The sequence below is a fragment of the Drosophila melanogaster genome, chromosome 3R (assembly GCF_000001215.4).
Source record: "Drosophila melanogaster chromosome 3R".
NCBI classification, from domain to species: domain Eukaryota; kingdom Metazoa; phylum Arthropoda; class Insecta; order Diptera; family Drosophilidae; genus Drosophila; species Drosophila melanogaster.
Window position 1 is genome coordinate 19,406,295 of NT_033777.3, and position 22,213 is coordinate 19,428,507.

General features: G+C 40.2%; 3 protein-coding genes across 6 annotated transcripts in view; 2 read left to right on the forward strand and 1 right to left on the reverse strand.

Annotated features, from left to right (window-relative positions):
* Nucleotides 1–2,578: 2,578 nt before the first annotated feature.
* On the forward strand, nt 2,579–4,971 carry CG11626 (uncharacterized protein). 2 transcript variants are annotated; one of them, NM_001382015.1, is made up of 7 exons: nt 2,579–2,861; nt 2,918–3,099; nt 3,163–3,404; nt 3,452–3,683; nt 3,740–3,918; nt 3,972–4,283; nt 4,341–4,971. In NM_001382015.1, the coding sequence occupies exons 1-7, from the start codon at nt 2,652–2,654 to the stop codon at nt 4,442–4,444; spliced, it is 1,461 nt and encodes a 486-aa protein (NP_001369023.1). In that variant the 5' UTR covers nt 2,579–2,651; the 3' UTR covers nt 4,445–4,971. The 2 variants fall into 2 exon arrangements, with proteins under 2 accessions (NP_001369023.1, NP_001097835.1); NM_001104365.2 differs by lacking the exon at nt 2,579–2,861 and having other exon boundaries at nt 2,881–3,099.
* A 1,423-nt stretch (nt 4,972–6,394) lies between these two features.
* The window catches only part of CG31221 (uncharacterized protein), a 47,623-nt gene continuing 31,804 nt past the window's right edge, over nt 6,395–22,213 (forward strand). For 2 of the 3 annotated variants that reach the window (NM_169860.3, NM_001275800.2), the window contains exons 1-2: nt 6,395–6,470; nt 9,339–10,094. In NM_169860.3, coding sequence (NP_732424.1) covers nt 9,911–10,094 — 184 coding nt within the window. In that variant the 5' untranslated portion in view covers nt 6,395–6,470; nt 9,339–9,910. The remainder of the gene's footprint in view (nt 6,471–9,338; nt 10,095–22,213) is intronic. The other variant, NM_169861.3, reaches the window with a different exon arrangement.
* Nucleotides 17,485–18,905, reverse strand: CG3517 (uncharacterized protein). The gene has a single exon (NM_142550.2). It carries the CDS (start codon nt 18,761–18,763, stop codon nt 17,615–17,617), a length of 1,149 nt encoding a protein of 382 aa, NP_650807.1. The 5' UTR covers nt 18,764–18,905; the 3' UTR covers nt 17,485–17,614.

Consider the following 22,213-nt stretch of genomic DNA (forward strand, 5'->3'; position numbering starts at 1 on the left):
AGATATCGCTTTAATTGTCACTTTGCCACCCCTCCACCCATTCCTGCGCTCAATTAAAGTGCTCTGGCCAACTGGAAAAACAGCCACCCACGGCTAATTAAGCAGTCACCGAGGAGAATCGCCAGCATCAGCAATGCTCCTCCTCCAGCGCCAGTTGGAGCTGTTATTAAATTATGATTCTGAATTCGAAAAGTCGACGAAGTTTGTCGGGTAATCAGTGTCCCAGTGGGAGAGGGATAACTTTACAGTGGATGGCCGCTTGAATTGGATAGGTATACCAAAAAATGTTAAAACAAATTTCTTTGTTAGTAATAGTTTTAACATTTAGACACCGAATTGGACTTGAATGGTTTAAGCTATAATTAGGCCCAGTTAAGCTCATTTTACTCCCTCTAATTATATTATGTTCTAAAATGACTGCGCCTCTTAACAATTTAAACTAGTTAATTAGTTAATTTGCAGTAAATGTCATATGCTGGGCTCATCAGCCATTCATTTTACACTTTACAAGGCGGAACATAGGGCTAACAGTGCATAAAGCCACTTGCCGTTCTTAGAAGCTAATACACATCGGACCATAAACAACATTCAAGGCAACATCCCTGCGATAGACGAGGTCCTCGTGTGTTTCTAGCAGGTATTTAAATTTTCTAGTGGGTTACAGTATCAAGGTGTCCCAAAGCTAGCAGTGGTTCCAAAACGACAGCTCCATCGATATGCCTCAGGGTTGAACTTGCTACCACCGTTGGGCTCCAGTTTCGGTGAGCAATCAACAGCTCCATTAAAGCTATCTCTCCCAGCCTTGCCACCTGTTATGTCTCGAGCAACAGGAGGCCATTCATAAAGGACGTTACTTCGGAGCAGTGGAAAGCAGAGAGAAAGGCTCACTGGCAGGACTCGCTGTGAGTACCACTCGACTTGAGTTCTTTTTCCATGCGCATGCCCGCAGACGAAAGCTTTATAGTATGGACAAGGAAGAGGTCCTTTTGAGGGGAAATGCTCAACTGAATCGTCTTCATGTTAAATTGCCTGTTTAATGATCTTGCAGATCTTGTTAATAAGGTGTTTAAGTTTCTCAGTACATGTATGCTTGCTTATCTAAGCACTTATGTACAGTTTTCATTAAAATATGATTTATTTTATAGAAAGTTCATTTTAAAATTATGTTAAAAACGCACATAACACACACACTGCTTTCCTCAGGCTCAAAGAGCAAACTTAAATTCAATTCCTGATATCCAAAAAAAAAACGGATTTTTTAATAAATATTCATATAAGAGAAATCTTTTTGGGTGGCGATTGGAATTGTGGCTTTTGAGCACATGTGGAATGCTGCCATGCACGTGTGTAAAATGTTATTTATATGCTGATGATATTGGGAAGCCAGTTTCTGGTAAATTTTTCCACTCCATGGCTTGTTCTCATGGTGAATAATCCTTTGCTCCGCCATCACGCTTTACCTCGGTGTGGAAAATCAGCTGAGTAAATAAGAGGCTCAACATCAATTGCTCGATTTAACCAATTTGCACTTTCGTTCTGCCCACCAAGAATAACAACAACGACAAAGAGCCACAATAATAATAACTTTTCATAGCGTCCACCATTGTTGTTAAGTGCCCCCAAGTGAATGGGGTTGGTATCGTGGAATATTTCCTATAATATGTACATACAATAGGCGTTCATTGCAGTGCGCTTTAGTAAAGTGCATTTAAACAATTGATTCGGTGGATATATTAAAAATTATGTATTTGAATTTAAATAGCTTATGTTCTAAATCCCGCATTTAAGGATTCGAAATAATTTAAAGCTGTTTTAGTAATATTCAACAATGGGCTTGTAAATTTTTCTTTCTCAATTTATTTACACCTACAGCTCCTTCAACAGAGACCGAAAAATATGCACAAGCAATGCACCAAGGAATTTTTCATTTATCCCTTGTCGTTGCAAGTTAAAAGAGTTCCCAGTTCGACTTTCGTGTCCGCAATCCTTTCACCGTGAACGCACAGGACAACCGCTGACACGGCGGGAATGCTGCTCTTTCGTCGCGCGCCATTGTCCTGGATATGGGGCGTATGAGTAATATGCCAATTACACATTTTGTGCATTCTCCTGTTGCTTGTTCGCGCAGCTGCTTACATTTTTATGTTTCCCCTTCTTTTTCGCGTCAGCGCTATAAAAATACTGTTGTATTTTTAAATTTTTTTTTGGTGTCGCCTGTTACTTTTCTGTTTCTTTAGCCATCAGCAGCGACGTTGCGTATACGAGGTGGTGGCTGGAAGCGGCTTTGATCCGTATAAAGTTGTTGCTTGCCAGACGATTTAGAAAAGCAAAAGTAGTAAAAATTTTAAAGCTTTTTGAATAAAGCCGTAACTGACGTCGGCATAAATATAAAATCAAAATCTTAGGGTGGTGATACATATGTAGAAAACGGTATGTCATGAATGGCTATCACGTTTACAGTCCTCTTAATTCTGAATAAGTTTGGCGATGTTCAAGTTTTATCAGCTCTTGCAACAATATTTTGCATTAACCTTGGTCTGTGAATTCCATATTTCATTAAAATATGCATGGCTGTTTTTCATAGGGGTATGCTGATCATATAAAAAGTTTGCACTACTTATTTATGTTCATTTCAACACCGGTTAATCAAAATGAAGTGGCTCAATTTTTCAGTGCAATTAATTTGTTGGATGCCCAGTTTTTTGGCTACTTTTAATCCTTATAGAACAAATGTGGAGTTGCTTAATCACGAACCGGTATTAGGAATATGTTCAAAAAACGAGTTGGCTTCTGTGGAGGAACTTTGGTTGGACCAAAAAGTGGATCATTTTGACAAAAACAACAATAGAACCTGGAAAATGGTATCATTTTATCACACAATTATTTTGAATATGAAAAAAACAATGTTATGTTTTAGCGTTATTATCGTAATGCCAAGTATTTCAAGCCCCATGGACCCATTTACATATTTGTGGGAGGTGAATGGACCATTAGCCCAGGATTATTGAGCACTGGATTAACCCACGACATGGCAGTGGAAAACTCGGGAATGCTTTTCTACACCGAACACCGCTACTATGGACTGAGTTTACCTTTTGGGTGAGTTAGAATTAAATCAAAAAAGGGAATAACTTGAAATATTACACATATTTAAACCAATAGCAATGAAAGTTACCGATTGAGCAACCTCAAGCAACTGAGTCTTCATCAATCATTGGCTGACTTGGCTCACTTCATACGCCACCAAAAGTCAAATGACCCCGAAATGGAGGACTCCAAAGTCATTTTGGTTGGCGGCTCTTATTCGGGCAGCTTGGTGGCATGGATGACTCAACTGTATCCGGATTTAATAGCTGCCAGTTGGGCCTCCAGTGCACCATTATTGGCGAAAGCGGATTTTTTTGGTAAGACGGATGTTTTACATAGACAATCTCTGATATTTCATCTTTAGAATACATGGAAATGGTCGGCAAATCAATACAATTGAGCTACGGCAACAACTGCTCTTTGCGTATTGAAAAGGGTTTCAAATTCTTGGTAAAGCTATTTGATGGTGATGAAATTCAGGAGCTGCTCTATAATCTTAATGGCTGCGTGGGCTATAGTCCAAAGAATCCTTTGGATAGGGCAGCTTTCTTCAATGGACTGGGAAACTATTTTGCTTTAGTGGTACAAAGTTATAGGTGAGTGATAAAATATTCTTATAAGTATCATATTTATATACATATTGTTTGTTAAGTGCTTCTATACCGCGGCTTTGTGAGACTTTGATGAGCTTAGATTCAAGTGATGAGCTGGCATTTATAGAATTCTTGAAACTGCTTTATTCGGAAGGAAGGCGCTCCAGTGATTGCCAGGACTTTGGCTACTCATCCATGCTAGAACTTTTCACCGAGGATTCAGTTCAAAGTTCAGAAAGTAAGTAAGAAAACCGCAGGAAATTATATTTGTAATCGCATTTCGTTTTCCAGCTCGTGCCTGGTTTTATCAAACCTGCAATGAGTTTGGCTGGTACACAACTACAAAATCCAAATCATCCGCGTCCCAAGCCTTTGCCAATCAGGTGCCCCTTGGCTACTTCGAACAACTTTGCCAGGATGCGTTTGGAGCGGAGCAGACTGCCCACCAATTGGCCCATGGCGTTGAGCAGACGAATAGCAAATTCGGCGGATTCGGGTTCAATCAGAGCGAGCGTTATGCTCAGGTAATCTTCACGCATGGCGAACTGGATCCGTGGAGTGCTCTGGGCCAGCAAAAGGGTGACCAGGCTATAGTCCTGACGGGTAAGTCCTTGGCAAATGATTGAAAGACCCCGCTTAGTTTTGTGCCACGTGCCACAGGCTACTCGCACGTCGAGGATTTGTCCAGCATCCGGGTGATGGACAGCGTGCAGATGAATCTGGCCAAGCTGCGTGTTATGTCCTTTCTGCGACGCCACATATGAATCATACCGGATCCACATCCAGATCCACTCGAATAAATTATTAAACTAACAAATGCGTCGTGTGATGAGCCCATTTGAAAATGTCATGGGAGCAGCTCCTCGTGTCCTTTGGCAAACAAAGTGATAAATGGAGTGATGCTTGGACACTAAGTGATATGTCTGGTCCGTTGGCTTGCGTAAACAATTTTCCCGAATGCGGCATTCTTGTTGATTAGGAAATTGCACTTGTCCTTTGGCTTTTGCATTTTCCCCTGTTTGTTTGTCTTGGCTTGATTGGTTGATTAAGGAACCCATTGAGTGGACACCTACGCCTCCACTTATATAGGTGGTGTTTGTGAAAACTTTCTTGACATGGAGTAAAGTCTCAAGGTATTTCAAACAGCCGCCTGGGTAAGATGTAATTTATCATCAAGGAAGTCTCTTATACTTAGCCATTTCGATAGCTAACTAGAACATGTATATTGCTATTACTACATTGATAACCAAATCCTAATAAAAAAATTCACCATTTGGCGGAATGAAGCTTTATTTATTTATTAATTTATTTATTTAGGAAAGCTACATTTATTTTCTAGAGTAAAGAATCATTTAATTAAGTGATTCAACCAGGAACGCGTAATACCAGATGTCGGGAAAGTTGAGCCGCATTTTTGTTTATTATCCGCCCTCGGAAAAGCTTTTTACTGCCGCTTTTCGCATTTGAGTGCAACGCCAACGCTCCGAGGACATCGTCGAATCAGCGTCACCTGCTGGTCTGCGTGGGCGCCCAGGAAAGTCGCCCGGTTGGTACCAGAAACTATTGGATACATTCGCTGGAGCTACGGGATTTGGGGGGCTTACGGGGTATATGGGTGGCACTACGGGTGGTTGCGTGGGCCGACCAAATGGGGCGGGCCGGCATTCGGAGCTCTTGCTCTCTCCTGATGGCTCTCATTCACTCCGAAGTTCGTATTTACATTTGTACCACTGTTGCGCTTGGCCATTTACACATTGGTTTTGGCCCTGTTTCACTGCTAAGACCATGGCCAGGCGGATGCTGTTGGCGCTAATTAGTATTTGTTGCTTCAGTTATTGGCTAAATTACGAGTAGATGAGCTTCAGCTTGGCTAGTCTTAAGTGGGCAAAGGATTATCAAGGATCGGAGAGTTGAAGGTTCCGAAGATATATGTCCCTGGATTGAATTACTTCAGCAAATATTACTCAAGTTCACCGAAGGTTTGGCAAGTTTTTCAAGTTGGCTTTTTTTGTAGGTCATCCTTCCGTTTTTACGCTGAAAGTTTGGTAACGTTTTTTTTTTTTTTTAGTTTTTAAGTTTTGAAGCTAACGTTAAATACACAAAGGTAAAAGTATCTTAAAGTTGTTTGAGTTACCAGCTTTGTATGTAAAGAAAAAATGATTGTTTCAATACGAAGTTATTCGATTTTTCCCTCCATCGATGGTTTTTAAAAAATTATAAAATAGTACGATTATAGGGAAAAATCTTAAAAATTTTAATTATTAGTTTAGAAAACAAACGTTTAATTTTTTTTTAAGTAATTATTGTTACATCGATTTAACTAGTATTTATCTTTACTGATTGTAGCTTCCCCATATTTAGGACATCCACCTAAATGAAGCAAACGTGTATCAATTTCAAGGTCTTTGCGGTGGCCCCAACCCGCGATGTGGGCGAGTTGAGAACCGCTCCTGGCTCACCAGCCAGAAGCCATCAACGCAACCAACGAAATATGGCCCAGAGCAGGTGCTCGAGCCCTGCGAGTGACATTGAGAGCACGGCAAAGAGCGAATGCCGCGGGGAAAAGCGAACCGCAGAAGGGTGGCGCCGAAGAGAGGCAAGTGGCTTTCCACTCGTCCGGGAAATTCACTCGACAAGGACTCGTGCGTGGGCGGTGACGAGGCTCAAGTTGAGTGGCGGGAAAAGTGCTTAAAAGACGAGCGCAAACCGCTCAACGCTTCAGTCGAGTTTGAAACTTACACTCAAGCGGAGTTGTAAATAGTTGTTCGAGTTGTTGGCTCGTACTCAAACGTACTGTAACACCTTTATGCATTTAAGATAATCCAGCCCTTGAGAAAATACAAGCGAAATATACTTTTACAAGAAACGAAATTCAATATAAATGTCAAAATGATTTCCAAATGACGCGTGTGCTATTACATGACTTGTGACATGAAACGGTTTAAAATTGTGTAGAAAAACTGTTGACGAAACCCAGGCCCACAAAGCCAAATCCCCACGAAATTTGAGTTGAAAAGGAAAATCTGTGTGTGCGGAAAATTGCTTCTTTACGGCTCCGCTCTGTTGCTCTTCATTACCTTTACGCTGTACCTACCCACCAGCCAGTACTCCCCCAATTTTCTCGGATTTTTTGTACGTTTTTGTTTTTTTTCCTTTAAGCCTAGGCCTCGTTAGTCTTGTCCCGCTTCCATGATTCACGTTGCGTATACGCCGTGTGGCGTCTGGTGGTTAGGGTGTGCGAGAGTGTGTGTGTGTGTGCGAATATCGGTGGTGTGCGTGTGCCTTGAATAACAACACGCAGTTGTTGATTGTTCCCAACTTCCTTGGGCTCTTGTTGCCGCGTCGGGCCCACCCTATAGTCCCTAGCTTCTGGCTTTTCTGGCTGCTGTTAAATTATGCATTAAGAACCCCAAGCCCGCACAAAGGCGAAAGTGAATGCAAAGAAATGGAAATGGTTTAAAAATACTGGCTGCGAAATTCTGGCACATTTCTGTTTGGGTGTCCACAGTAAATTATGCAAATTAATGTTTGTTTGTGATTTGGTCGCTCTTTTTTTGGTGGTTCGCTTTGGGCCAAGGTGGCCGGGAAAAAGTTAAGATTTAGTGTTCTGCTAAGTTTTTCTGGCTTGTCTGGTTTTTATTCATGTTTGTGGAATTTACATCTTTTAAAATTCTCAATCAGAAGTTTGGCCTTATTGGTGTATAAATTGCCGAAACAAAAGCAAAAAACACTGTACTAAAGCAGTTACATGAAAAAGTGCAACTTGAATATTTTTATAAAATAATTTTCACTAATAACAACTTTGTTTCATTGTCTTAAAGAAGTATGCTGCTCTATGCTAACTGAAATACCTATATATTCTTTCCAAATTATATGAAGAAACTTATACGTAATGGTATAACAACATTATGTCTTGAAATTCTTTTCTTTAAGTTTTATCAATAATTCTTCATTCCAATGTATATTTACAATGCTTTTTAACAAATGCCTTTTCACACTTAACCTGATGCTCTTTTTACCTTTACCTCCATAGCTTCTCATTCGAGCAATTTGCGCCGAATTATTTGGCCATTTGGCGCCGTGGCCATAATTTACTTTACTTTTCCTGCTGCTCTCTTTGCTGCGGATTTCCTCTGGCCTTCTCTATTTGTCTGTGAGTCTCTGGTGGCTTATATTTACTATTTGGCTAACGTGTCTTTAGAGCCAAATGCCCGCCGATTCGACTCGAGTAAAGTGTCATTGTGTTTGTGCGTATTTTCGGCGCAACTGTCGCAGTCGGCGTTTTTAGATGCTTATTAAATCGGTGGAGCCAAGACAGAAGTTTCATTTTCAGTCTATTAAAGAATTTTATGTCCTTCGTTTTTGTATTTATTTCCTGAGCTGGTGGACTGAGTGTAGTTTATGTCTTCCTGGGAATTGTCAGAAGATTTTACGGCTTAATTCCCTGGCGGCTGATGAGCAGGCAAAAAGTTGAGCTTCCGACTGTGAAAATTTCCTTTGGCTTTTTTCGAAAAGCATAAAATTAAAGTCAATCTAAGCTTTATAGTTTGGCTTAGCAAAAACTTTTATATTGCGTTGAAAAGAGCGGACTTTTTAACACCAAACTTATCACTCAGCCAAGCTGTGCTCTGTGGAATTACTAATTTGGGTAAATATTTTGTTAATTATTCAATGCTCAAGGCCGTTAGGAAAACTGCTGACTCCAGCTGTGACTGAAGACTAATTAAAAACCTTGGCCTGACCGACACTTTTGCATTCTGTCTTTATATTTTCCCTTCTCAAAATTCAAAGCCCGAGTTTCGTTGTATTTTGTCGTGTGTCCATTTTTGATTGCCCCAAAAAGTATGCCAGAAAGTTACGCCACTTTTTCACTTCTTCAACTTTTGCTTACACAAAGAAAAATGAACAAAAACGGTAGGGTTAACTTGGCTATAATTAAAGGTTCCCCACTGTCTGGACCTTTTTTGCTCCTACCACTTTCGACTGCCATTTCATTTTTTGGTTACACGCGGCGTATGTGTTTTGGGTGCTCAAGAGAGTCATTAAGAGTCGCTCGAGTGTGTGAGTGCTGAAAATCCATCTAAAAATTATACGAAAAGGGTTGTTCAACTTTTTATTCCCTGATACGGCGGACTTTTACTTGCCCAGCTCCCGAAAATAAAACAACCAAGGGAATTTGGGAGAGGAAAAGTTAAAGTTCGTTAAGTTGATTAGATGGCAGTGTGTCAAGTTGCTGTGGCATGTAAATTGCCTCTTGGAGACATCTTTGCATAATCCCAAGCACAATTGGGGTCGATGTGTTTCTTAAGGGCTATATTGAGTAATATAGCCTAAACTGGAAAATTATTTAGGCTGTAAGAATTTGAGAAAGCTTCGAAAAATACTCACAGATATACCACATTTATGGTGTTATTCGAATATAGTTGTGAATTAAAAACAAAATCAATGCTTTGAAAACATTTAGAATGTAATGTCAGAGTCATAGTAACTAATAGCTAACGCATCAGAGAAAGTAATTAAAAGTTGTCATAAAATCTGAAACATGGAAATGATTTTAAAACCAAATGTTGTGCTTGAAAGTTGAAAGCAAACTACTTTTTAATTTCATAAAAATAAAACTCGTAATGAACTTTTCAAATTTTTCTCTTATCTTTTCAGTGTAGAAAAATGTAAAAAGTCGACTAAAAACATATATCTATATACACACATATAAATATTTGTTTGCTGCAAAATTATTTTCAACTTTAATTTCAACGAAACGAAAATAAAAACAAACCAACAACAAACGAAATCGAAACAAACCAACTAACCAAACGAAAAAAAAGCAACCAAACGGGTTAAAGCTTGCATGTAGTCCCCAAAACCAAGTAGTAAACGATAAGGAAACTATATAGAACCGATCGATATAGAAATATAGAATCGGGAAGAAGTTGCAGCTAATTTCTGGTTCGTATAACTCCATTAGAAGGCGATTAGCATATTGAAGGACGAGCGGAGTAAGCGGCGGGAAACCCGCTGCAGTGGCTGAAGTGCCAACGATAATTCAATCAAAGGGCTGGAAAAAGTTGCCCGGAAAACTGCTTCTGAGCGAAGTAGGGAAGGAAACTACAAAACTCCATCAAAACACTCGGATAAAGTGGAAAACGTGTGCGTGCGCGTGTGAAAAACTTTTATCATCAGGCCGAGGGTCTTAATTTCCACACTTTATAAGTTCCGCCAGCCAGCGGTATATGTCCTTCCTGGCAATGGACCACCACCATCATCATCATCATCAGCAGCCGCGTCAGCACCACCTCAGCATGTGGCCATCATTCGCCGTCTGTCTGCTCCTCCTGCAGACCACCACGACCACCATGGCCATCGATTTGAGTCGTTTGTACGGGCACATGGCCAATCCCATCGTGAAGCGGAGCGGTAAGTAATCGGCCGCAGCGCCGGCATTTTCCATATATTGGTAGCTCATTAGGGGAGCACCTGGCGTATACGCAATATCCGAATTGGGTCCGTGCTCACCATTTTCGTTTTCAGTTTTTTGTTTGGGCCAATTTCCATTCACTCAGTATGCTGTTTGGACTTTCAGCCATTTTTCTTTTCTGGCTTTCCTCTTAGTTTCCCCTGCTCTAGTTTACTTATTGCCCATACTCAGCCTGCAATAGAGCACAGGAATTCGCCACTTTTCTTTTATTTTAGTTTAATTTACTTTTTATTTATTTGCACTATTGCAGTTGGCAGGTGAGCTGCATAATTAATGTGCACGTACTTTTTATTTATGTTATTTTTTCAGTTTTCCCTGCTTTTCTACGGATTTTCCATTCGCGTGATATGGTTGGTGGCCAACGATGGAAATCTTTGGCTTTCCGTTTAAAGTTTATGTAAATGATTTTTGTATTTTTTTAGGTAGCTGAAAGTTTTTCCTAGGCTGGGTTTTTCCGCGCCACCGTTCGTGCGGGAATTTTCACTGGTTTTTTCCAATGCTGCTTAAATTGTTTAATTAAGGTCCGCAGGCGTTCGTTGATTTGTGGCATTTGAAGCATGTCAGAAATAATGCAAAACCTAATTAAATTATTCATTTGATGTTTTGTGAGCCCTCTAACGAAATAAGTAATTAACTTAAGCCAGGACAATAAATTGGCGAACAAGTGTATTTCCAACTTAATTTGCGGCATTTTGGTTTCGGGCCACGAATAGACTTCAATTAGTTAGTTGCTCAATCGGTCATTAATTGCAGCCATTTCATGAATATGCAAAGCAAATTTATTCTATTATACTTATTTCTGCGAACGCTCCATTGAACGCTCTATGCCGATTTGACCGGTAAACCAGAAATTTTACATTTCACTCCTTCTAAATTCCTTGCATTCGACATTTTGGCAGCTTTATGTGCTCATCGTGATGGGGGAACACAATTTCCTCGATTCCCTTTACTCACAGAACGTCAGTTTCAGTAATTACACTTTTAAAGGTCTCGAAAAAAAAACATCTACAACTCTTGAGAATCAGGAAACTGTCAGACGCAAAGTGGCCACGAGTCCACAAACCAAACAAGGTTTTTCTTCGAAAAAAAGAAAGTATTTAAACTATTTTATTCTGATCAGTTTTAAATAAGCAACTTATCCACTTAATGCATCCGGCATATTAGAATTTTCTTATAGACATATAATCAATTTAATTAGTTGCTCCTTTAAAATTTACGCAATAAACATAATCTTAATCTATTGCTATTACTTCGTTACTTAACTGGCTTTAATAATCTCAGCTCAGAAAACGCTGAAAACATTTGCTGAGATAAACGTTAGCCAATTTGTCGCAGCTTCCCCTTTTGCAATTTCTCTGGGGAAAACCAACTTTGCCGGGCAGTGTAATAATTTTAGTTTTTCCTGCCAGTGACAACATATTTTATGCTGCAATTTCCCGCAGAAAAGAAACTCGTTGCATTTCCACGGCGCTTGTTAACCCGCTGGCTGCCTTTACTTAACATTGGCTCCTGGGTTTTGGGTTTTGGGTTCTGGGGAATAAAGGTTTGCTTTTGGGGGTTGGCTTGGGCTTGGCTTTATTTATTGTGGCTCGCTTTTCTGCTCCGGCAGTCTGGCATTCTGGCATTGTGGCAATCTGGCTTGGTGACGAACGATAACGAGCGTGGGTCGCCTGGCAGGTTGTGGCATTGTGTGCTGGTCGTAATTTTTAGGTCAGCTGCCCAGTCGGACAATTCTGGGCCAGTTAATAAATGTGCCACCGACAGGATTCAGCAAAGCACTCTGGAATCCAGATCGCAGTGACAACTTGAAAGGATTTTACGTCACTTCCGTTTCCTTTTCATCACGAAAGCATTCATTACTTTTGATTGGTGCATGGTTTTTCGCTTTCAGTGCCGACATTCGGCTGAGTAACACAATGTTAATTGGATCAAATGGAATTGTTGGTAAATGCACTTTGGCACGCGCACTGCCTTTAGTAATTACAATTTTAAAATAAAATCAAAATTCGAAGGATGATTTTATTTATTTAATATTATTTAAATAAAAATTTGAAATTACTGAAAGTCTTACTTTTGAGTGGCCAAAGAGAAACAATTCTGAATGTAAATTACTTTGCATGCACAAATCTAAAGCGAGTATGCTGTATTAAAAATAATTTTTTAATGCTGTACAGATATTTTCATACACTCTAATTTTATTAAATTGGAGCAATTGTATTGATTGTTAATTTCTAAACAAACACATTAAATTCAGCTTTCTAGCTCCACTTAATTTGACTGGAGTTCGACGTCTTTGCATAGTATTGTAAGTTACCATTTCTTCCGTTTAAATATTCATTTAGTAGCGTAGCCTAGAGTATCATAAATATTAAGCGAATAATTCAATTAGTTTTACGAGCGCACTCAGTACAGTCAGTCTCGTGGCATAAATTATGCAATATTTGATTTGTTCTTGGCTAATGTGTTTGTTCGTCCAAAAATCGTGGCAGTTGGCTGGGGAGTTCCTTTTGCTTTTTCCCAGCTGCCCGATGTACGAGTATGTGGTGACTTAAACGGCAACAAATGGCAAACAAAACGTACCATACTGGCTGGCTGGCTTTCGCCGAAGCGTGCCCCACATGCAAATATCCTGTTTCACAAAAATACGATTTCGTGGCAAGGCAACTGCAGCCAATGAAAAAGCAGTGAATACCGAGTTCTCAGAACTGAGCACCGAGCACTGAGCACTGAGCCAAGTGACGGACATATTGGCTTACAAAACAGTCCGTGGTCTTGGCCATTTCCACTTACGTGATGGCTCGAACTGCAGCTGGCGCAAAATGGAATTTCCATAAAAGCAAAGCCGCAAAATAGCAAGCGCAACCAAGTCCAAAATCAACAGAGCGCTCAGGCAAAAGCTGAAACGTGATTAAGCCGCGCATTATGGCCAACTACGTTTGGCATTCAAAAGTTGCAGCCAACTAGACTCCAGTTAGCATTAACTTGCTCTCCAAAAAGCATTTAGACCAAAACGGCAGCCATGCTCTTGAACCTGAAAGTCTTTGAATAATTTTATTAGCAACTTTTGGCCCCGACTTTTGGACCATGTTTCCTAATTAATTCTCTTGGTCGAGCATTTTGCGTGCTTTCTAGGGGATTATAAGAAGGCTTAGCCGGCAGATATGAAAGCCGAGCTGGGGGTTAAGTTTTAATGGGGTTTTTGCTGCGGACTTAAATTGTAACGAAATGGGTTGAATGGGAAGTAAAAGCTATAAGCACCTGGTTTATTTAACATTAAAATATTGTACAAATGTGCGATCGTCACGAGTTCAATACGAATTAAAGAAGGGGTTTGGTCTGTTCTCTTGTAATATAAAGTTATAATTTTATTGTTTGCGTGCACAAAGATAATCTGTTCTATCTGCAACTACAATATTTTGCGTATCTTATGTGAGCACGCAAAACTATTAGAACTATTAATAATCTGAGAGTAAAAACTTTTCAAAATCAAAAATTGGCTCACTTCATTTGTGCAGCAAACTGTTTTCGGTTAAGATAAAATAAAGTAAAAGAATTCCGACCATGTAAAAATTTCTAACTTCATCTTCCCAATTTGGCCTCTTTCAAAAGCCTTTATCTTTTTTTATAACTTGGTCCTTACATATGGGATAACTGCTGGACCAAATGAACAAATTCTATATTTACAAATTTAAAACAAAAAAAGCAGAAAAACTGATACACATCATAGCCGAAACAACTACGAGTGTACTCTGCTTTTGTACTTTACATATCCATCGAGAATACTATGTACATCTTTTAAAAAGGATCAAGTACAAAAATCAATAATGTTGTAAAACCAATTATTTCGATTCTCTAAAGTGTACGTGTCGAACAATGTTGTAGTACCTTTGCGGCATAAAAGCAAAGCAAACTCCTGCTGGAAGAGGAAAATATTTATTGTTATTGCCATTGCTAGTTTTTTCCTACTGGCATAAATAATAAATTCTGAAAGAAGAGAAACAATATGGGAACAAAATACGTTTGAAAGCATTGGCCAGGACAAGGCGATTCTCCTGTAATTTACAAAAGCCATAAATTCTGTGCCGAAAGGTACGAAATCGGAAGATGATATGGATGCATTGTTTGCGATAAATTAAATTATGCTGACAGTTTAATTATGCTTGATTGCCAAGATTTATATCGCGGCCCTAGAGTTTGTAAACTCGGCCACTGATATGCAAATCTATGAATATTTAGTACATGTGCGTATGCAAATTGAGTGACTTCATGGGTGCTCCAGCAGGGTCACGTATACGCCGCGTTGCCCATGGACACCGATCAATCCACACTTTGTGCCCATTAACTTGGTAAACTGTCATCTGGTTTACCGAATATAAGCCAACAAATGGCCATCATCGAGTTGTGGGCTGTATGTGTATCATCGAAAGTGGTTGTGACAGTGTGGAAAGGTTGTTAAAAAGTCTGTGGCGAAAATTACATTTCATTTTGATACGACAATTATGTCGCGTATATTGCACAAGGGTAAAGTTTCAGCACAAAACGAACTGGAATTTAAGTTTTGCCTTGTCCTTCGCCTCAATCGATTGCAATTGATTTTCACTCGTTAAATGCGCACTTTAACACGCTGCCCCAGATTATCAATTTGTTCATAAAAATATTTACGGTTTCTGTCCCGCCTTAAAGTCTTTTTTACCCCAGACACAGACGCCTCAAGTCATAACTAAGTGTATTTTCCTTTGAATTTCATTTTTTATTTTATGGCATCATATTATTTTACGATCCAAGTTTTGCTCACTCGCGCCTAAGAAATATCTGTTTTATATGTTGTCAATTTTTACGGCCAAGTCAGTCCGGGCAAAAGTGTTTTTCTGCCGTTGCCCGGCATTCATTGTTGCCTCATTTATTATTTATTTGCTGCGCACTAAAAGTTTGCCAAGCCAAGGCGAAGCACAGAAAACCTAGCCGTGTAATATGCATAAAAGAAGAAAGAAGGAGACCTCGGAGCAGGACATTTTAACAGCGTTACTCATACGCCACGTTGGCTATATAAATAGAACCATTCAGCTAGGCGAAAAACACCAGTTTTTCATTAACAAAAGTGTCGTCATGGGCAAATAGAGCCCAGAATGGTTGAGCAGCAATTGCCCTATTGATTTTCCTGCACACAAAAAAGGCCAAGTTGAGATATATTCTTGAACTTGAGGGCCCTTAAATAATAGGCAAAACTATTCACACACTATTGCCCAAGTTTAAAGTGCATCACAACCATTTCTGATAAATGGCAAAATATATTTGTAAATCCGCAGGCTGCTGCTGAGTTGGCAGCTGCTTAGCATACTTACACATTTATGGCCAATGTCAGGCCAAGATATTATTCGAAATGGCAAATGCACAATACATAAATCCAATTTCCATCGAGGAAGCACACTTCCATTGCCACAAATGGAAATCCGTTGGCCGCAGATGAAGGGACGAAAAGATAACCACAGATGCAGACGACTGAAGAGCTTTCCCAGTGAAAATCCACTTGTGACTTGCGCATTTCTTCGACTCTGGCCCAGAAGTCTTAGGCCACATTTCACTTTTGCATATCCAATTTAGCTGGCGAATGCACTTCGAGCTATATAGCTGTAGCTGTTGACTGGGAAATGGCAACAGCACCAGGATCAGGTGTTGCCTGCGATTTCAATATTTTGTATATGTGCTCTTTGCCCATCCGGCAGACAACCACAGTTTTCCCAAATTGATTTGCTTAAAGCGGCAGGTGGGCGGCAGCTCGGCACATTTGCGCGAGTTTTCCAGTCATTTTCACAATTTTCACTCATGTGCAAAGTATGCATAATATCTGCCCTTTACCTGAACATTTCGTGGCATGTGTGAGAAATTAACTTGGCTACACTTGTGGCACAAACTAATGCAAAATGAAATTTCGCTTTTCTTTAATTAAGTTCCTTGAGGGGGTGAAAAGGAAATTTGGTCTGATACTTCCAAGCTCTCATCTCATGACAAAAAACTTATAATTAGTTAGAAAGCCTTTAGATTACATTGCAATGGGTCTTATGGTTATTGCTACAATTTCTGAACAAAGTCTGAAAATTAATTTTCTCAACTGAATTTCATTAGACAAATAACCATTCAACTCAATGGGCCCAAAGATCTGGTTATGACCTGTGTGAAACACTTTCTTGTTCGGCTTTTCGAGGCAGGATAATTGAATTGGTATTTCGTTTCGGTCTGTTGCATAATTCAATAGTAAGTTTAATGTCCGTTTGGCTAAAACTGGAAAATATAATAATTAGACCACAATTATTTATGACCCGACCCAGGCCACAAAGCGTATTTAAATTTATTTGCAATTTGCTGCGGTCGCCAGGCGTAAATGTTCATTGCTCTATTGGTTTTATTGAATTTCTGCGGTTAAACGATGCCTCTAACCCACTTGATTACACAATTCCCATTTGGTTTTAAATCAAAATGAAAAACGGAAAACTTTCTGCCCGGCAAACGCCGACATTGTTGGCCAAAAGTGTGCGTTTTGTTCGGTTGGAGAGCGAAAGTTGAGTGAAGTGCACATAAACAAAAGGGAAAGTTTTCATGCATTTGCAATGCGAAAAGTTTATCCAGGGAAGTTCAAGGCAGCAGCCGTCATGACCATGGTCAACATTTCAGCATTTTTCACTTTTCTCCAGGTGAGAGAAATGGCTGCCTCTGGGCTGCCTGAACGCTTTCCCACATTTTCACTTTTCCAGCTCAAAGAGAGGTGTTCTCCTAGGTGGGTTGCTCAGCCGCAAGTGCTGTGATGAAGTGCGCCCGAGTTATCGTCGGGCCGAGCTGCTGCATAAGCCAGATTAAATGTATTTTCCATTACTGTTGCATGCCACTTTCGGCCAAAGTAGACACAGACACCAACACAGGTCACAGCTCTTCGCAGCCGGTTTAGTTTTCCAAGTGGCCAAGAGTGTGAGTGGGCCAAATGGATGCGGCCGTGTTTGTTCGAGCTAGGTGTGTGTGTCCCCTAAGAGCAAACTCAATTTTCCGTCTTAATATAAGGCAGTTGATATGACCTCCTCACTTCCCCTTATTTTCGAGCCATTACTTTGGGTAATTAAAAGTGAAGTTGGTGGAATTTAACCAGATTCAATTGAATGAACTTCTGATTTTAAACCTTTTATTAAACATTTGAGCTACCTTAGGTCTGGCAGTAATTTTGTTTAAGAGCTATACTTCTTCGAAAAATTTACTTTTGAAAGGCTCTTAATCCTTTAATGATACCATGGCTATGTGGAACGAAAATAAAAGAAACCTTGTTTACAGAAAAGTACATAAACTAGCTTGAGTACAACTTTAATGATAAATTGTTGAAGAACAGCTGGAACTGAAAATTTTGAGAACTGCTTTCCTCAAGAGTAAAGTAAAATTTAGAAATCTAGCAAGCGCCGATTCGCAGGATCCTTCAAACTTAGGTCTCGCCCTCACCCTCGGTGATCGACGGCTGTTTGGTGGCCAGTGGAGAACCGTTTCCTTCATCCGGTATAGTGGGCACCGTTTTGCCGCCGAGGGCGAGGAGAGCCTCCGGCGACATTTCCTGGTGGGCTTCCTCCTCCTCCTCGCCCTCGCCCTCATCGAGCAGCTTCTCCTCAGGCTCCGGCGGCAGCCAGCAGGTTCCCTTGACCAGGCGGTCCTCGATTTCGGCGATCTCGTTCTTGTAGTACTGATTGAAGTCCGGCCGCTCCCATATGCTCTTGACCCACTGCAAGTTGAAGTCCATTTTGGTGCAGCAGCAGAACTTGCGCGACTTGTGGCACTTGGGGCACTTGGCCGGCTGGCGAGCAGGGTGTGTGTACTGCTGCTTCTGCTTCTTCTTGCAGCAATATGGACACACGTGCTTGGGCTTCTTTTTGTTGGAAGTGCAGGGAGTCGGTTCCTTGGCATAGACCAGATGTCCCCGCTTCTTGGCACAGAAGCAGCAGTTGCAATCGTCGCCCTCCGGCTGCCTCTTGCGCGTCTGCATGCGATCGTAGAACTTCTTGAAGGCTATTTTGATCTTGGCCTCGTATGCCAACTGTTCGGCGCAGGAGAGGCCATCGAAGCGGGCATAGGACTCGGCTGACTTCCTGGCTGCGTGGACCCAGACGCATTCATCGTTGTACGAGGGTCTGCCTTGCTCATCGTAGGTCAAGTCCACTTTCGGCTCGTAGTAGAAGGCCTTGAATCCCCTCTTGATGATGGCATAGGCCAAGTGGGCCTCCACCTTGTTCATCAGCGACTTCTTGCCCAGCTCGTGGAACAAATCCTCCTTTCTCAGTCGCTTCTTGGGCGTGGTATCAATGCAATAGCACACCTGATCGTAATGCAAGAAGGCATATGTGATAATGTCCACGGTTGATTTCGCTTTGCACTCGTGCAGTCCACAGATGATCATCACCTGGGCCAAAGTGTTGGCCAGGTCCAGGACATTTTCTAGGAAAATCGATGAGGCATTTACCTCGCCCAAGCACTTGCACTGGGTGTGCTGATCGATTATGCCCAAAGGAGCATGCCTCTGGCACTCCTTGTGCTGGCAATTATTCCGGCATCGGAAATCGGGCATCGCATGATGGGCCTGCATCGCGAATCGGTCTTACCTCTATTTTGATGCTGTTCGCTACTCCTTGCAGCATGAACAATTTTCGAATTTTTTACCTAAAAGTTTTTTTCTAACTAGTTGATAAAACGAGACAAGCCAAATGAATGTTATGGGCGAATGTTCGCCTGACAGGATTTAAAATGATCAATTGCTGCTAGATTTCGAGTTTTTCCCATTTGGTAAACTAAAACGGGAATGGAATATTTCGTTTTTTTTAAAAATAACCACAAGTGCGAAATACAATTGTTGCAATAAATCAAACTACATCCGCAGTACATTTTCATTTGTAAGTCTCTTAACAATCAAATGCTTTTCCGTTTATCAGAGAATAAAATATTCACTATTTTTGTTTGGAAAGATTGTCGTACTGTAAAGGTATGAAAACATACAACATTTTATAAAACCAAGTTTTTCTTGGCCAAATTGTGTTTCTATTCCCAAAATAAACACAAGTGTCAGATAACAAGGCAAAGCCTCAGGATTTTCTCCAAATTTGGTTACTTTCTTGGCTTTTCATGTTGTCGGGGGCTAAGCGGCATTTGATACGGCATAGATTGTTTGAGTTGTGTTTTCGTTTGTTTGCCCATTCCTTGTAGACACACGTATAAGTTTCGATGGGTCAAATATTTGTTAAGCCAACAGTGGAAATTTTCAGGCAGCCGCCAAGTAGGCGACGCGACATTTCATTTCTCTTTTTGCGGCCTTCGTAATGGATGTCCTTTTTTTTTTTTTGGGCGGGATACATTCGTAATTGTTGATGACGGCATTGAGTCAGTTTATGATTCATTGGGGAGTGAGAAATGCGTCTGGCAGTGGCATAAATAAAGTACGACATCCTGAGCTCGTTCCCAAGGGAAACGTCAGCGTAAATACATCAAAGAATTTATTAGACAAGCTTTGCCATATCCGTTTCCTGTTGACAAATGTCACGGGAACCGAAGAGTCATCTAATAACATTTATTCTAATGGAAAAGGCGAACGGAAAAAAATCGCTGACGAATGTAAATCTTCATTTGCTCAATGTCCTTCCAACTTGACCCCTTGCATATCAGGGAACTTTTTGGCCATAAGTGTAAGAAAACTGGCTTTAATCGCAGAGCACAAAAGCCCCATAATCTGTCGCAGACAAAAAAAAAAAAAAGGGAGAAAAGTCGTTACAACTTTGTTTAACTCATAATGAAATAGCAGCGCGGTGCGGTCCTGAAGATGAGCGATTTCAATCCACAACCTTCGGGCTCTTGTTTCTTTTTTCTTTAGGCTAAAATGCAACTACGTAACTCATAAAACTTGAGCAATCGCGCATAAATCTTGGCCAGACAAAATGGCCAACTGTTGTTGCCGGGGCCTTATCGGCCGGACTTCGTTAGCCGGCAATTTTTCTTGGAAAATGGAAAAGCGACCCACAAGAAATTCATATTCGTTTCTCTAACAATAAAAGTTGACAGCATGGAACGGACACGTGGCGATGGTCAGGCGGCAATAGGAGTACCTGTCTGCCGTATAAAGTTACAATCGAAACCATTTTTCCGAGCAGAAATAAAATACCTCTGGAAATTGTTTTATGTACAGCAAATGGCACGAAATGTATCTGTAGAGATTTATGCAAAACACCGATTATGTAATATTTTTTAAGGTTTCGTTTAATCGATTGATATTAGATATATTTTAATGTTGAAGATATATGCCAACCATTTTAAAAGTAATAAACTTTGAACTCTGCTTAAATTGTTACAGAACAAAAATAAGTTTGGCAAAATATCATAACGGTTGCCATATGATTAATATATATTTTATCCTGAAGTGCGAATTTGTTTGCAGGATGATAAACACTTGTTTTAAACCAATTTTAAGGCGTCGTTCACACTCTGTTAAACTTTTCCACAGATCTGGTCTGTAAATAATCCAGCTTTAAAAATATCAATCAACTGAATTTCGGGACCATCTGAGTGTAAGCCCAGCTAACCCACATTTATAACCGCTTAGACTGTGGCACGTACCTAAAATTAGTGCCTCGTCGCCACAAATACACACTCGCATGTAACGTCCACGTCATTCGCATAAAACCCTTTAATGGTTATGCAGGCACCAATTACCATTAAAAGCGGACAGCCTCGCCTGAAATGTATACATACATATATGGAAAACGCTGCTGAAAAAAATAGCGAAAATCAATATATATGTACGCCGTTTGAAGGACTCGAAAACGCAGCTGAGATTGAAAAATCCTCGAAACGGTGTACGCGAATCGTTTTTTAGCTAAGCGACTGCTATGATTTCCTGCATTTTGTAGCGGTTACTTAACGTCGTTGGACGTGCCATGATTTATAATACTCTGCGATGGGTATTCACCCAAAAAATGAGTTACCGAACGCTTAATATTATTACAAAGTGGGGTCTTATTTAGAATATAGAAAAAAAAATATATATATATATATAATATATACATTATACAGATAATGATAATAGATATAAGGAAACTTGCATACAGTTTTCTGCTTGATGAAAAATGCTCTTTTTAAATTATTATTACTTCTAATATTTAGTATAAATAATAATATATGTCAATACTTATTTAAATTTTAGTACTTTGAACTGTTCAGATTCCTTTTACTTAAACCTATTTTAAATACAACTCCCTCAAGGACATCTCTTCTTCGTTCTGAGTGGGCTAATTTACTCGGGAACTGATTTTTTGCCCTTTTCTGTGTGCATGGCCAAATGGCAGGACATAAATCTACAAATGTGATAAATGGTTATAAAGCCAAGCGTAATGTTTATTTAAAATAATGATGATGATGAGCAGCTGCAGCTGCTTGCCATTACAACACCCTGCTCGTTCCTTTTCGTCCTTGTTTTTATTCGTGTATGTAAATTGACGCGGACCTTTGATAGCTGCCCAAAGAAGGATGTGCCATTGAGGCTCTGAAATTTGTTGGGCTGAGCGAGTGGCTCTTTTTAACGCGACAGACAGCTGTTAAAGTTCAGCTGTCAATTATTCATAAAATTGCGCATACGTCTGCACTCATTACGCATACGCCACGTATGCTACTCGGTCTTCATTTCGCCAGCGTTTTGTGTTTTTTTTTGCGTGTGCTCGGATCGCTTTCATTTCAATGGTTCATATTAATTTGATTTATACAGAAACGCACACACACACGCACGTGCGACATTTGTCCTTTTTTTTTTCGGCTGCTTATATTTATTCGTTTTATGGTTTGGCTTTAACATAAATTTGCATAATTGAGCTCCAGACTGCTCCAATCTGAATGTTTGATTTATGTGTCGTCTCCATTGAAAACTTTGCGGCTAAGTTGCAATAATTTCAGGCCAAAGTTCCTGAGGATATTTGTGTTTATAATTTACGCACGAAACCGAAAAACTTTTCATGGTTTTTTGGCGGCTTATTATTATTTTGTCTGTTGGTAGATTTGC

Coding starts and splice junctions, on each gene's coding strand:
- CG3517 (NM_142550.2), bottom strand. CDS start 18,763: ATGCAGGCCCATCATGCGATGCCCGATTTCCGATGCCGGAATAATTGC.
- CG11626 (NM_001382015.1), top strand. CDS start 2,652: ATGAAGTGGCTCAATTTTTCAGTGCAATTAATTTGTTGGATGCCCAGT. Junction 3,684..3,739: donor TTAGTGGTACAAAGTTATAG/GTGAGTGATAAA, acceptor TTGTTTGTTAAG/TGCTTCTATACCGCGGCTTT. Junction 4,284..4,340: donor CCAGGCTATAGTCCTGACGG/GTAAGTCCTTGG, acceptor CACGTGCCACAG/GCTACTCGCACGTCGAGGAT.